At 38.5% G+C, this 15676-nt stretch overlaps 1 protein-coding gene across 1 annotated transcript; it reads right to left on the reverse strand.

Moving 5' to 3' along the window:
* Window positions 1-3488: 3488 nt before the first annotated feature.
* LOC104607309 (MAC/Perforin domain-containing protein) lies at window positions 3489-11009 on the reverse strand. Its single transcript, XM_010272938.3, has 8 exons — window positions 10564-11009; window positions 8202-8443; window positions 6735-6936; window positions 6558-6632; window positions 6238-6421; window positions 5187-5356; window positions 5029-5093; window positions 3489-4528 (listed from the first exon to the last, which is right to left on the reverse strand). The coding sequence occupies exons 1-8, from the start codon at window positions 10801-10803 to the stop codon at window positions 3913-3915; spliced, it is 1794 nt and encodes a 597-aa protein (XP_010271240.1). The 5' UTR covers window positions 10804-11009; the 3' UTR covers window positions 3489-3912.
* Between the last annotated feature and the right edge of the window lie 4667 nt (window positions 11010-15676).

Raw genomic sequence — 15676 nt, forward strand, 5'->3', positions numbered from 1 at the left:
AAGAGACTTACCACAAACGTGATATCAGGTTAGGTTGCGGTCAGATACATTAGGCTGCCAATTATTTGCTTGTATTGATTGTTGTCCACCTTTACTCCATTCTTATCTCTCATGAGCTTACAACCTAGAACAATGGGATTATGAACTGAATTGCATTTATCCATATCAAACCTCTCTAATACCTCCTGTGCATACCTCCTTTGACAAATAAAAAACCCTTTCTGACTTTGCAATACCTCTATACCAAGAAAATATCTCATTTTTCCAAGGCCTGTCATGTCGAACTCATGCATCATAGAATTTTTAAGTGCAACAAACATATGCTCATCATTTCTAGTAAAAATCAAGTCATCAACATAGAGACAAACAATCAGAATTTTACCTCATTCTCTCACTTTGGTGAACAAAGTATGTTCATAAGGACATCGTTGGAAACCTACCTTTGAAAAATATGACTATATTCGACTATACCAAGCTCGTGGTGCTTGTTTTAGTCCGTATAGAGCTTTTTTCAATCTATAAACTTTCTGTTCAGCACATTTTTTCTCATAACCAGGAGGTTGTTCGATGAAAACTTCTTCATTAAGTTCTCCATGAAGAAAGGCTGACTTCACATCTAGTTGAAAAATGGTCCACGCCTTTTGAGCTGCAAGAGAAATCACCAACCGAATTGTTTCCCAACGTGCTATAGGTGTGAAGACTTCAGTGTAGTCCACACCATGTTTTTTGGTGTATCCCTTTGCGACCAAATGAGCTTTGTATTTCTCCACCTCACCACTTTCATTGAGTTTCGTCTTATACACCCATTTCACCCCAACCTTCTTTGCTTTAGTAGGCAAGTTTGTCAATTCCCATGTATCATTTTTCTCTATAGCTTCAATCTCCACATTCATTGTTGTTCTCCACTTTGCATCTTTTAGTGCCTCTTTGAATGAAATTGGATCATTAGCAGCAAACATTGCTAAGTTTGTCATGTCTTCTTCCTCCGATAAGCCTTCTCCACTTTCATAATCTCTCATCCAAATTGGTTGCCTTCTTGTCCTTTGCTCAAGAGATTCAAGTGAGAAATCTTCACTTGAGCTGGATGAGTAGCCATTCAAGCCACCAACTCCGCTTTCCTCAATATTGCTATATTCAGCAGTTTCAGCTTCTTCAACTTCAGCACCTGTACTATCATTATCACACCAATTCAAGTTAGTCAAAATAACTTCTTTATGACTTTTTTCCCAATCCCAATTGTTGTCTTCTTCAAAAACCACATCTCTACTCACTATAATTTTTTTAGAAATAAGATCATACAAATTATATGCTTTTGACTCCTTACTAACTCCAAGAAAAACACATCTTACACTTTGTCCTTTTGCAATCAGGGATATGAACATGTGATACGCACCCAAACACCCTGAAGTAATCTACTGATGGTTTGAATCCGCTCCAAACTTCTTCCGGAGTTTTATTCTTCACCGCAAGTGTTGGACTCCTATTGAGAATGTGGACTGTCCAATTCACAGCTTCAAGCCAGAAAATTTTGAGAATCTTCTTTCCTGAAAGCATGCTTTGAACCATATTCATAACTGTTCGGTTCTTTCGCTCCGCGACACCGCTTTGTTAAGGAGTATATGCAGTTGTTAGTTCCCTTCGAATACCATTCTCAATGCAAAAATTAGTGAATTCGAGTGATATGAAGTCACCCCCGCGATCAGTTCGGAGACCTTTTATAGCCAAACCAGTCTCTTTTTCCACTCGAGTCTTATAATTTTTGAAAGTATTAAATGCTTCTGATTTCTCAACCAAAAAATAAACCCAAACTTTACAACTATAATCATCAATAAAACTGATCATGTACCTTCTATTACTGTTGGACATGGGGCTGATTGGTCCACAAATATCAACATGCACGAGTTCAAGAATCTGAGAAGCTCTCCATGTGCTTTTTCGAGGAAATGGATCTCTCTGTTGTTTTCCCACCAAACAATCTTCACATACGTTCGAAGAGATCTCAAGACACAGAAACCCTCTAACCATTCCCTTGAAGAGTTTTCAAACCATTGAAGCTTAAGTGACCATATCTGCAGTGCCAAAGTCAAGCTGGATCTTTCATGAAGGAACTGAAGCAAGCTTCCTCCTTTAGTTGTGTGACAGCAAACATCTTGAACATTTGATTTGAAGACATTACAATCTCCATAATCAGCCCTCTCTCAGGATGATAGATTTTGCATGCCCCTTGTTGTATGAGGATCGCAAGCCCCTTCTCAGCTAGCTGACCAATGCTTAGCAAGTTGTTTTTTAATCCTGGAACATAAAATATGCTAGTAATAATCTGTATAAAACCATTCACCAGCATTCGTATATTACCTTTTCCCATCACATTCATGCTTGAATCATCTCCCAATTTTACCTCTTCCCTGAAGTTTTCTTCAAAATCTGAAAAAAGTTCCTATTTGTCGCACATGTGATTGCTGCATCTAGAGTCTAAGAACCATAACTCTTCTTTGCTGCTTTCTTTATCATTCACATATGCCATCAACAACATTTCTTCATTACTTTCCACATAGTTTGCTTTTGTGTCAAATTCCTTCTTTGGACATTTATACTGAAAGTGCCCAAGCTTATGATAGTTATAGCATTCAATAGTGGATTTGTCAAAATTTCTTCTGCCTCCACCTTGTCCTCATCCTCGCATTCCACCACGACCGCGTCCTCTTTCTCCTGAAGACTCTCCCAAAGTAACCTTCAAGGCTTGCTCTTCCACAACATGAGTTTTCATAAGTTGTTCATGTACTAAAAGGTTACTTTGTAATTCATCAATGGTAAGAGCATCTAAGTCATTTGATTCTTCAATAGAATGCACCACATAATCAAACTTAGATGTCATGGATCTTAATATCTTCTCGATGACTGCTACATCGTCTATCTTTCCTTTGTTGGCTCTCAGCTTGTTGACTATAGCAAGAGTACGAGCAAAATACTCGTTCACAGATTCTCCCACCTTCATATTCAGCATCTCAAACTCCTTTTGAAGAGCTTGTCGTTGCGCTCGTTGTACTCGTGTTGTCCCTTGGTACTTTTGCTTTAAGGAGTCCTAAATGCTTTTGGCTGTCTCCTTATTCAAGATAGTTTCAAGAATTGATCTATCTATGGCCTGGAAGAGATAATTTTTTGCCTTCATATCCTTTAACCTTGCATCATCAATTGCCTTCTTTTGTGCTTCACTAAGTTGAGCGCCCTCTACTGCTGTTGGAATCCCATCTTCGATTATACTCCAATATTCTTTTGATCGCATAAAGTTCTCCATGAGCATACACCAGTGATCATAATGCCTGTTGAATTTTGGGATTGCTGGTTGCACAAAACCACTCTCAGTTGCCATTCTCTCGTTACTAACAAAATAGAAGACTACTGCTTCGGAGCTCAATCAGACCATTGAGATATGACTCTGATACCACTTGTTACAACTCTCTGTATAATATGTTTGAAATAAACAAATGTTGAGAGAATGCTTCTTGTTATTCCATTGAAACAACTGATATGGCTATAAATAGCCTTACAAAAGAAACAGAAAAAGAAAAACAACCACGTTTTACATGCCTATTAACGTGGTAGCTGACTAGAAAACAAACAACTTATTCGTAAAGAATAACAACAAACTGAAACAAACTCTAAAGACTAAGTCAACAGCTAATAACTTTAACAAACCAAAACCCAATTTCAGCAGGTTCGATCCTAGTTAAACCCACTCATTTTTACATAAAATCAATTAAATAGTAGCTACCTTGGAGTAGCCATGTTTTACATTTAATTTGGACAAGTTCAGATATGAAAATATAAATTAAGATTTTAAAAAGAATGTAAAATTGAAATAAAATTTTATATTCACAATTAACCATTTCCCTCCCTTTTTCCAGTCCTCTCTCAAGAGAAGTAACTCAAAAGAGAGAACTTAACCTGTAGGCATATCTTTCCATTCTCCAAATCCAGCTTTGCTCCAGTAACTAGCCAATGTCCTGGACTATCTTTTGCCCCCTTACACAACTCCGACAAGTCTACAAATTTCAATAGTTTCTGAGTATGCACCGGCACCGGAGGACCAGTCGGAAACACAGCAGAGTCAACGACTACCTGTTTGGGCATCTCTTTATCTGGGTTGCCTGAAATTGATGTGCTAATTGCTGAAAAGAAGCCTGACTTCTGAGAGAGCTCTGATGGGCCTTGGGCCCAAATTGATCTAGCAATGCCGGAATGCACCACCTTGGAGAACGAAAGGCGAAGGTGGAGTACACTCTTGGATTCATGCTTCTTCACATGAAGCTGAGCTCCTGTGACTATGAATGCAACGTCTCTGCCAGGAGCCCATTCTGGGTCGTATTTTACTGGCGCCGTGCAAATGTGGGAAAACTTCTTCCATTGTACAGCTTCAAAATACTGTTCATCGCCGATCTCGTCGGAACCTCGCCATCTCAGCATATCTTCTATCTTGTTTTGGAGAATGACCGGCGTGCTTGATAAGTGCTCTAGATGTATGGCCAACCTGAACAAGGAAAGTTTCTGGTTAACTCCAAGTACACTACAACAAATCCTTCTATGAACTCTAGAACTGTTTTACAAAATTGGGCCTTATTGGGGTCGTCCAAATACACCTCAGGCAGAGAAAGCATAGGTGCAATATCCATCAAGCTGATTTTCGGCCCATACAGCCCATTAAACCTTTCTATAGCCTATAGGTGATTGATTGGTTATGGGCCCTTAGGAGTGTATGGGCTATGGTCCCATATGCAAGCTTCATTGATGGTTAAGATCGTCCCATGGAGATATAAAATAGTTGTTAGTTGTCAGTATAAGATTCATCTAACAAGTGCTCCATCTACTCTACTGATTGTATGGTCCAGATTGGTCCACGTTTCAGCCAACAGGCAGATGGGCCCATCTGGTGGATGGGTTATAGCCCCAAAACAAGACCATGCAAATCAATTACTTAGTGCATTAGTGGAGTAAGTGTATAGTATGGACTATGGAGCAGGCCATGCTTACCTGTTGCACTTCATACCTTCGAGATACAACCGCATCCCAGTTACTGGTCTCTCTCCAACCCTAACCTGATAAACAAAATACTTTGGTTTAGATCCAATCCAATAGTGTGAAGCAGAAATAAAACCTACTAGTGATTTGGTTGTGTACATTGTTTGTACCTGAATTGGGTTCACATAGAGCCTTGGGCCCATTAAATTGAAATGAAGAGATGGGGTTGGAATGGCCCTGTTTGTCATGGGCCCCAGTGGAAAGTCATTGTGAATGGGCGCCCACATCTTGTGATATTGGAAGTCGAGAAAGTATTGCAAGTCAGATATTGGAGGCTTATCTGTACATTAAAAAAACATAATAAGAAGAGAAGACTATCAGAGGCTTGAAAATGGCAAAAGCCAAAAGTTGGGTCAAGAATCAATTGTAGTGGCAGTGGAATTAGAGGGAATATTTTAATCAAGACGGATTATACATAAATGTGACTGATTTCAATCAATCATATTAAACATATTCATTGATTCATATTTCATAAAATATATTTACTATTGATTCACATATTTTGCTTTATAGTCAAATTTTTACACCATAATTTTGCCTTTGCATATAAAAGAAATGGATACAGAGATCCATTCATTGTTAGAGACATACCAAACCAGTCAAATCTCTTAATACCCCTCCCCAAAACAAAATTAAAATGAAAAAAAAGGCCAGTGTTTTGACATGGGATTGCATTGACTGATCAATCTGGTTTCCCCCCTCTTATTTCAAAATTAAAAAAAAAAAAACTTTAATAGCAGGTTAGTTCAGCCTAAAAGCTGAGTCAAATGGGTTTAACCGGGTCCAGTGTCCAACCAAATTTTTGTAAATAGTCATTTCATTCCATTAAAATAATGAAGCAATGGTGGAATTAATATTTTATGGCACTAAAATATAGAGTTCAGAACATACTGATTTTCTACTTTTTCATTAAAAATAATTTGTTTGACTTTAGGCCTCTAAGGTCGACAATAACTTGCTCTAAACGTTTCTTTGACTTACAAGTTACAACACACCATCAATAAAATATTATATTTCTGATCTCCAAATTGGATTATATTTCCTTTTAATGCAATCACTATACAATTTCTGTTCTTCGATTTTCTTCATTTATCTATTTGAAACGCTTGTGTTTTTTGCCTTTGTTTCCTTCAAGAGCAAGAAATGTAGATGGAAACTTACAGCGAAGGTAGAGGTTGATTGCATGAGACAAGAAACCTTTGCCCGGAACACCTTGGAGCAGAGAAGTGATGGGTATGAAGCTGAAGACCACGGCGTCCGGCGTCGACGGAACAGTCAGCAGCCACTCACAGTGGCTTTGCACCGACGGTTCCCCTCCCCTCTTTGAACAAATAACCGAAATACCCTGAAATTTCATGGTTTTCTATCAATTTTACTTCATCTAAATGAACAAAAATGGATCTTTCTCCCATATGGGTTGATGGGTCCCTCACAGATCCGTTCAAAAAATTTAAAAAAGGAAAAAGGAAGAGAATACCTACATCTTTGCTTGTGACAGAGGAGAAGCTGTCCACGAATACGGGTTTCGGGTCGAATACATTGAATGCCTCCGGAGCCTACAAATCAAGAGCAAAGAATGATATCAACATAGATGATTAATTAAACAAGAATTGTTGATTCATAATCAAGCAAAGAGACTAAAAAGAGAGTGTTCGGACCTTCTTCTTGTTATGGTCCTTGGATCTGCTATGAAGTGGGAGGGTGCAAGCTCCTGTAAACAGTTGATCTCCGAGGCTTTCCAAGTGTTTCTTGATCTCTGCTGGCTCCAAGTTGGAGCTTTGGTCCTGTCTAACAAGAACCACATCAAGACCCCCAATACCCAACCCCACTATTACGTGGGTCCCATAGTTCTCTATGAACCTGCATACACATTACAGAAATTAATCAGATACCCGGTTCACCCGGAGTAACCAACCCAATACTATATTACAGTGCATGTGCACTCTTGACACTTTGTTTGCTTGATTTTGAAGAAAGATAACTGACGCCGTTGATTGTGTTGACTGAACGGAAAGCTACCGCAACCTTGATCCAAGTAGATCATTTGGTCAAATAAAGGAACAAGCTTTCTGGTGGAGAGTTGACAATGGAGAGGTAGAGGTTGGGATTAGTTGTTCCAACTGTTCCCATTCATCTACCAACAAATTGACACTCAAAAGTCTAAATATGGTCATTTTGACGTGGTCAATGGTCAGTAGCTAGTTCCTTTTATAAATCCAGGTTAGTTTGGAAGTAAATGACTCCACCTAGCTAGCCAGGGATTATGGGCTTGGCAATAGTACCAATATGATCTGGTCCCCTCTCCTCTCACGGCACCCCTAATGGCCTGTTTGTGTTTGCAGGCACATACACATGTCAAGTAGTTGGCACTAGGGGGGTGTCGATTGGACCAGATTTGGTCCAGTCCGATCTAGTCCATTGTTAGTCTATTACAGATGGACCGGGTTCAATCCAATCCAATAAATATTTGTGGGCCATTTTGGACTAGTCTAATTCAATATCTAGACTGTCTAGTCTGTTCAAATTGGTTTTAGTTTAGATTGGTTCAAATTCAAACCTGGTCCATTGACACCTGTACTCTTATGTTTTATCAATGGACCGGATATTGATTCAATCTGAACAAAAATCCATTATGAATGGACTAAGTCAAATCCAATCCAATACATACTTTGGACCATTAATTCTGGATTGATCCAATTCATGATCAATCTGTCCACATTGATTTTGATTTGGATAGAGTCCAACCCAAAACCAATCCATTGACACCCCTAATTGATTGGCACTATGGCCTGTGGAGACGCCTGTAGTACTGGGCCAAGTGGGCCCGCCTTCACTCTTCTCCTTGGACCACCAGACTGCCTCCAATAAATAATACCCTAGCCAGCAATGCGCACCTTATCCATTAAGCATAGGAAACTGAAAGGCCCATATAAGTGTTAGGTTCAACCAGCCAGACCAAAGCTTGGTTCAGATGGTTAGCCAAAACGGTAGCGGTGCAATTTGGGCGGGCTCGGATTGGACTTTTGTGAAAATTTGAATGGATCCAATCGAAAGGCCCGAACCTGAACTGACTTGAACCAACTCGAATTGCACCCCTACAAAACAGTATGCATGGTTTGGATTACCTTGCAAGGGCACTGGGATCCCAGCTAGACGGAACTGCTTTTCGGACTTCGTCGCAGAGGACAAGAGGATAACGGTCGATGTGGAGGTTGAAGAGGATGATGTAGTAACAATCAAGAGCCAAGCATTTAGTTGCAGCTGCATCTCTTGCCCACGAGTTGCTGTTAAACCCAAACATGGAATTGAATAGCCCTGAGGGGATCTTCCCCGGCAATGAACTCTTCTGATTGAACCACTCCGACATCTGCATTAGTTTGTTATAACTTAGCCTTCTACTCATCATTTGCAGTGGTGCAAAAGTATGGAAGTTCAAATGACTTAGATGCAAATTCTGATTTTTATTTTTTTATTTTTTTTGAATTTTACTGTAAATGAAATAAAGTAGAACCTATAGTCAAGTAAAACCAAGAGCAAGAATGAATCAGAATTTATACTGAACATTTCATTGCATTGCATAGAACAGTAGTTCTATCAATCTGCTTTTGTTTTACTAGTTATCATACATTGTTTTTGCAAAGTCAATCAAAACCATATTCATTATATGCTGCAAAAATACATGCAAAATTTTCAATAAATAAATTAGTAGCCTTTGGAGACAATGACCGCTGGTCCACTTTATTTATTTACTTTTTAACCCAAGTTCACACGCAAAAGAGAGAGTGTGTGCGTGTGTGAATATGATAGGATAAGATTTGGTGCAATCCAATTTATTTTCATGCCTATTGAAAAGTAAAACAAAAGAAAAAGAGAATAAGTAACTGTTTTATACAGTGATACATGTTAAGGGAAAATTTATGATGGGGAAAGACATGGTACCCGAAGAGTTATGATTAATCAAAATTCAGTAATGGATTTTTGATAAATAAAATTTGATTGGCTATATTCACCCTAAACCAGCAATAATAGACAATGTCAGCATGACCCGATTGGATAGCAAGCCTATACTAATGTTTATACCCGTTGGAAAGAATGCGAAGTAAATATAAACGGGAGATCAAATCAGCTCCCCACACCCACAGCACATCTCCGTGTATTAAGAATATAACCGTAAATTTATATATTTGCACTCCTCCCAAACAGAGAATTACAAACATGGGACAGACTTGCTGCTAGAACACGGGTCTCTTGTAAAGCAGCCCAACATTGCTGCCACCAATTCACCAAAGATGGAAAGAGAAGCGTGTAGAATTGCTGCTTGTGTCGAATGGGTCCCACCTAATCACCACCGTAGATTATGGATAGAGACTCCAAGTAGGCCGTGCTAGCCCCTGGGCAATACTTGAAAATGATATCCATGATTCTACTTGATTTTTCCATTTTTTTAATATTTGTTGAAAAAGAAGAAAAAATTATAAATTTATGGCAGCACATGAGTATGAAAAGAAAATACCGAAAAATACAGATTTCTAATTTACACTATAAGACTATGAGCATTCAAATGGATCGATACCCCCACTCTATACATCCACGCCCACTGGCATCAATTCCGAATTGACATCTACCCCGACCTTACATTAAACCTACAAATTCTATCACTAAGGGCATGGATTATTCTCCCAAAAATATTCAAATACCTGATCCATGATGCCTACTTGTATGCAGATACATAGATATACAGTGTTTGGTGCTGTATTATTTACAAGCCGCCCACGTGGCAACATAACTAGGAGCTGTGTCATGGATTGTATGACTTTCATGAATCGACCAGAGCATGTTCTCGGTGAGATGCTGTTCAAGCCGCCCAGAGGAATGTCTTATAGGAAAGGGTATTTTAGTCAATAAAGTTCCTGCAGGCTGTATCTGCTGCAATTTTTCTTGCACTTCCATGGTCTCAGACCGATGGAAGATTGGAAGTGAACGACAAGTGCAGTGCAATAAAGTGCAGCGGATCTCAACTTGGCCCAACTATGAGATTCTGAGAACTGAAAGCCAGACAGAGTTATTGCACTCATAAATATTAAATAAAATCAAGTCCTACCCCAATTCCCTTGCATTGCTGCCATTAACGCCCACCCACCGCCCCGTTAGAGGGGGGAGAGAGAGAGAGGGAATGTTCTGAAATCTGAATTTCCTAGTGACTTGAAATTGGGTTTTGGCTTGACTGCTTATTATTGCTTTCTTTTTTTTTTTTTTTTTCTGCAGGTTCTAAATGGACCCAGAAAAATTATATATGAAAGTATGAAAGAGAATAATAAGAATCAGCGTCGTAACTTATTCCAATGGAGAAACAAGTTGATTATCAAAGAAGATAGAAATTCTAATTGGCAGCCCAGAACACAAAATTAAGATACTACATATCAGGGAAACACGTTAAAAACCATGAAAGCAAAGGAAGAAGAAGAAGAAGAAGAAAGGTAACATTACCTGATTGAACTCAAGGACGTCGGACTGATACCTTGTCCGGTCGCCTTTATCGCATTTTATGTCGACAGAGACGTCTCCGTAGACTCCAAATCCCGGTATAGCAACCTCTCTCTTCTCTGCTTCATTAAGAAGAACCAATCTTCTCTTTCCCTTGCAGTACTTGAGTCGAAAATCCGATGTTACATCGAACCCTCTCCCTAAACTACTCAGGGCCTTCTCCACAATCCCCCCACCACTCATCTCTCCCTTCTCTCGGTCTCTCTGTTGAAGTCTGGTTGCTGGCTGCAGAGACGACGACAAATACGAGGATATTGTTCCTAGAAAAGAAAGTGGTGATGAGAGAATATCAAAACCGAGTATTTCGGTTTCATATTTTTTATGGTAAGTTCCAAAAGAGAGAGAAGAAGAAGCTTCGAGGGAAGGTTCAAGGTTTCCCTCACCCTGAAGCCATTTTCCGTTTCACACAACGTCACTTCTCTTGACACACTTGGTTTTGACCTTAATTTCTTTCAAGACATCATAAAAGTTTTTTTCCCCTTTCGAGTGTTAACTTGCAAGGCAGAGCAAGGGTGACTGTGGATTTGCGGGGTTCATATAAAAAATTTCTATTTACATTATTCCAATATACGGGTTGAATACAGAGTTGCAGACGTGCAAGACTCCAAATTAATTATTATTATTATTATTATTATTATTATTATTATTATTATTATTATTGTTATTATCTTATATACATATATATATATATATATGCTACCAGTTTCGGATTGATGGTTCGATAGTTTGGTTCGAACGGTCTGTTTTGACAATAAAAATTACAACCAAAAAATTATAAAACCGTTCTGACTACCGGTTTTTGGGTTGACAATTCGACTGTCTGATTCAAACAAATAGCCCATTTTGACAACATAAATTATAAGGAAAAAATTGAGTGCGTGAGGTCTATTAAACAGTATCATACATGTAATGTCATCTGAGCACGTGACTCATACGACCCAAAAATAGAACCGTTTTGGCCACCGATTTTTGGGTTGATGGTTCAACCATCCAATTCGAATGAATGATCCGTTCTGACAACAAAAATTAAAAATAAAAATAAAAATGGCCAAAAAACATTGAATGGGTCGATGGTTCGACCGCTCAGGTCAATGGGTCGTTGACCGATTCAACGGTTTTTTTGGCTAGGGGCCGAGATTGGGGTCAACAGTGGTTGCCTGGATGGTTCTTGGGCCGAAATGTCCGTCCGTCTGGGTCAACGGCGGTTTGAAAACCATGGTTTTTTGTGCTTTTGGATTTTCACTATTCAAAGGTTTATTCTACTATGGGTTTTGTTCAAGCGTGTGTGGTATGTTCCCTTTTTGTTTTGTTTTTTTTTTTTTCTTACAAGATGATCAACTTTGTCTCTTTCTTTGATTGCATGTATGTTTAGCTCTGTCTCAAAGTGGAATTTTGGACTCAATTTTCTATATATTTTTCCTTGATTTTTCTAGTTTGGTGGATTTACTACCAATTTTTTTCTGTGTTTAAGGTCACTTTGGATTTATCTTTCAAGGTTTTGGAATCTCTCGCAATTTCCACCCTTCCCATGACTATGACTATAAAGTTATTTCATCTAATTATTGACATCTAGAGAAAACCACCCGAAAACGGAACCATTCTAGCCACCGGTTTCTAGGTCGACGATTCAACCGTTTGGTTTGAACGGATGGTCCATTCTAACAACAAAAAATAAAAAAAATAAAAAATGGCCAAAAAACGTTGAACGGGTCAATGGCATGACCACCCGGGTCAATAGGTCATTGACTGATTCAATGATTTTTGGCTAGGGACCGGGTTTGGGATAAAACAAGATCGGTTGCTTAGACAGTTCTCGGACTGAACGGTCCTATTGTATGGGTCAATTGGGAGTTCTCGATGTGAAACAAAAGGACAACAATGAAGTAAAAATCAGAACTATCACTATATGATCATATTCTTTTATATGAGATGTTTTGCTGAAGTAATATTTAAAAAACAAGCACATGATGATCGCTTTTAAGTCTTTATATGAGTTTCAAGACTTAAATACTTATAATTGCAAATTTCTTATTAAAAAACCATTATCTTTTTTAATGTAAGTGTCAACACAAATTTCGTGCTAAATTTGGAGCACAAAAATTAATGTAGACAAATTCAAAGGAAATTTTTTTTTTGGCAGAAATTTAAGTGGGATACAAACTCCTTTTTTTTTTTGCAAAGCAAACCCTCTGATTCTCTTGTCTTAGACGAAAGCCGAAATCGCGACTAGAACTTGCAATTATGAGAAGCAAGTAACGCCCAACCTTGTGTTAACGAAGATTTACTCACGCTCAATCAATGATTAGAACGTGAATAACTGAAAGCAATGTCCTCGCTTGTAGAATTGACGGAAGTCTTTTGGATCACAGGAGTTTAAAGATCGGAACTTCACGAGTTGATGTTGTAGCAACTTCGGTGCTTCGGCGGTTGAAGAGTTGGAGCCTTTCTTCTTTCTTCCTTGATCTTAGTGCAGCCCGTTTCTTCTCCTTCTTTTTCAAAAGCAAAGGAAGCGGTCGAAGACGGACAGAGACGAACGGAAGTGATGGTTGGAAGGGGGGAGCCGAATTGGAGGAAGACCATCTGAACGAGAAAGCCCCCTTGTGAACATCCATATTGAGTTTGAAGTTCACTTCATGGCTGAAAATGGATTGGAGCTGCCACCCATCAAAGCAAAGAACATAGAAGTGATGAGGCTCCATGTTCAAGAAAACAACAAGAAATGTCTCACACCCAAAAATAAAGCTAATATAGGTATTTTTTAGGGGAGAGAGGGAAGGTATTAAGCACCCCTCTCCCACAATTGATAAGTAATACCATTCCCCTAATTTAGTGAAAAGAAGAAAAATAAATAAAAATAAAATCTAGAAAGAATTAAGTCTACAAAATGCTGGTAATTTTATGCATGAAAGATGGGGATTATCATAGAGGATTCTTCTTTCAAATGACTTAACCATTCCATTCTTAATTCGGGTATGGGAAACCCTTAAAGGAGCAAAGGAGTTGGCAACTACATGCCACTCTCCTTTATCCAAGGTTTCCCTCACTCCTACAAAGCAAATGGGAAAGGGAAAGCCACAAGTGATTCAATCCCCTATGAAAATCCCTTTCAATTGTTATTCCCAATATAAAAGAGTTCAAGAAAAAAAATTAACCTAGACTAAATCAAATTGAAAGGCAAGAAAGAGAATAGATTTCAGCATTGAAACAAATTCAAATTCAGCCCAAAATAAACACTAAGACAAGGCATATTCATTCAAAGTGATTAACAAAATGTTCTAATGATTCCTACATCTGACCACCATGAAAACTTTTCAAAATAATTACATAATGTCACTTAGATGAAAAGGGTTACATGCTAAAATTAAAGAATGCCTAGGACACCAACAAAGTTCAAGAAAAAAAATGTAAAAAAAAAAAAAGAATGAGATGAGAAGCTCACCTCTTTGTGGCCTTTTGACAAATAATTAGTGATGGATGGGATGAGCTGAAATTAATGGTGCTAAAATGCTAAAACAATGGCGGTCCGAATTTGATTGGATGTAATAGGGGTTTTGTTCTTTTCTTTCTTCCTTGACTTGGCTGAAATGGATTAGAGCTTTCTCTTCCTTCTTCTTCTTCCTTGCTTCTTTTGGCCAAATGGGAGGGGGTTCTATCTTCTTCCTCTTACTTCTTCCTTGTTCCCTCTTCTTCTTCTTCTCCCTTGGCCATGTGACTAAATGGTGGTGCTCTTTCTTCCTCTTCTCTCGTTTCTTGGGTGAAGATGGAGGGTGGTGATCAGTTTGGTGGTGGAGAGAAAGGAGGAGGCTGGGGTTTTTGGTTGTTGGGTGTGAAGGAGAAGAGATGAGTGAGAGGGAACTCGGTGGTGGAGGAAGGAGGTAGAGAGAGAGGAGGAGAATGCAGTTTGGTTCTTGAGAGGGAGAATGGAGAATGGTAAGAGTGTTAGAGAAAGGAGAAGAGTCTCAAAGAGAGTCCAAAAAAAAATCCCCCCATGTTAGGTTCGGATTTGGGTCTTATGGCCTCTTTTTCTTTGATTTTTTTTTTTTTTGTTTTCTTTGGTAGTTTGGTTTGGGGGGTGGTTTAGTTCCACTAGAACTGAATTGGGTTTAGTTAAACTTGGACTGAATTTGGAGAGTTTTGGTTAGGGTTTAAGTGTGAAAGATTAGGATTTCGAGCTTGATTTTCAAAAGAGATGGAAGGTTAGGATGGTTCGATCCCAATATAAGGGATGGTGGCTTCCTAAATTCGTTCTTTATTAATCTCTTGCCTTTTGACCGAATTTAAGGCAAGGAGATAACTTCCCTTGATTTTCTCCTCCTTGTCTCCTTCCCTTAAATGCTTAGAATGGGGGGAGTTTTCAAATTTAAATTCAAATTTTGAATTGAAAATGGCTTAGCCTAATTTTTAAGGATGATGGCTAGAGTTTTGGGGTGCTAAATGATGGTTAGGCCGATCCTAGGGTGGAGAAGCAAGAGGGGGGGGGGGGGCTCAAATTTAAGGGTAGTATTGATTCTACCCTTTTGGTGTAATCCAATCAAGATTGATTGGCAAAACTTGCTGAAATAGCTAATTAGAAAGAGTTTAACCCCAAGATTTTATTAGTTCGGTCAAGCTATCCCTCTTCATATCTATGGCCAACCATCTTACTTTTCCTATAGATTTTCATTTAAGTTTGATTGCCATTTAATTGGGATTCTCTTAATTATAATTTGTATTATTTTAGAAAGTTTGTTGGTTTGAGATCTCCAATTACCAAATTGGTGATCTTTGTATAAACAAGGTTGATTGGAAGAGATTTGCCACTTGTCAAGAAATTAGGGACCACATAAGGAAGGAAATCCATTAATTGAATTAAGCTAATTTTCCTTGAATCAGCCAACAAAATTTTCCTTTTAACCAAATTGTTAATGGTTGCCAATCAATTGGGGCCCATTAAAATTGATTAGAGAGAATCTCTCTAATTGATTTGAGATCTATTTAAGTAAATCTTTCTAATTGCCATTAATGGTGGGCTTTGTCTCAAAATTCAAGCCTCTACGTGGTAGGTATTCATTGCTCT

Source organism: Nelumbo nucifera, chromosome 4 (assembly GCF_055504915.1).
Source record: "Nelumbo nucifera cultivar China Antique chromosome 4, China Antique-T2T, whole genome shotgun sequence".
In the NCBI taxonomy this organism is placed as follows: domain Eukaryota; kingdom Viridiplantae; phylum Streptophyta; class Magnoliopsida; order Proteales; family Nelumbonaceae; genus Nelumbo; species Nelumbo nucifera.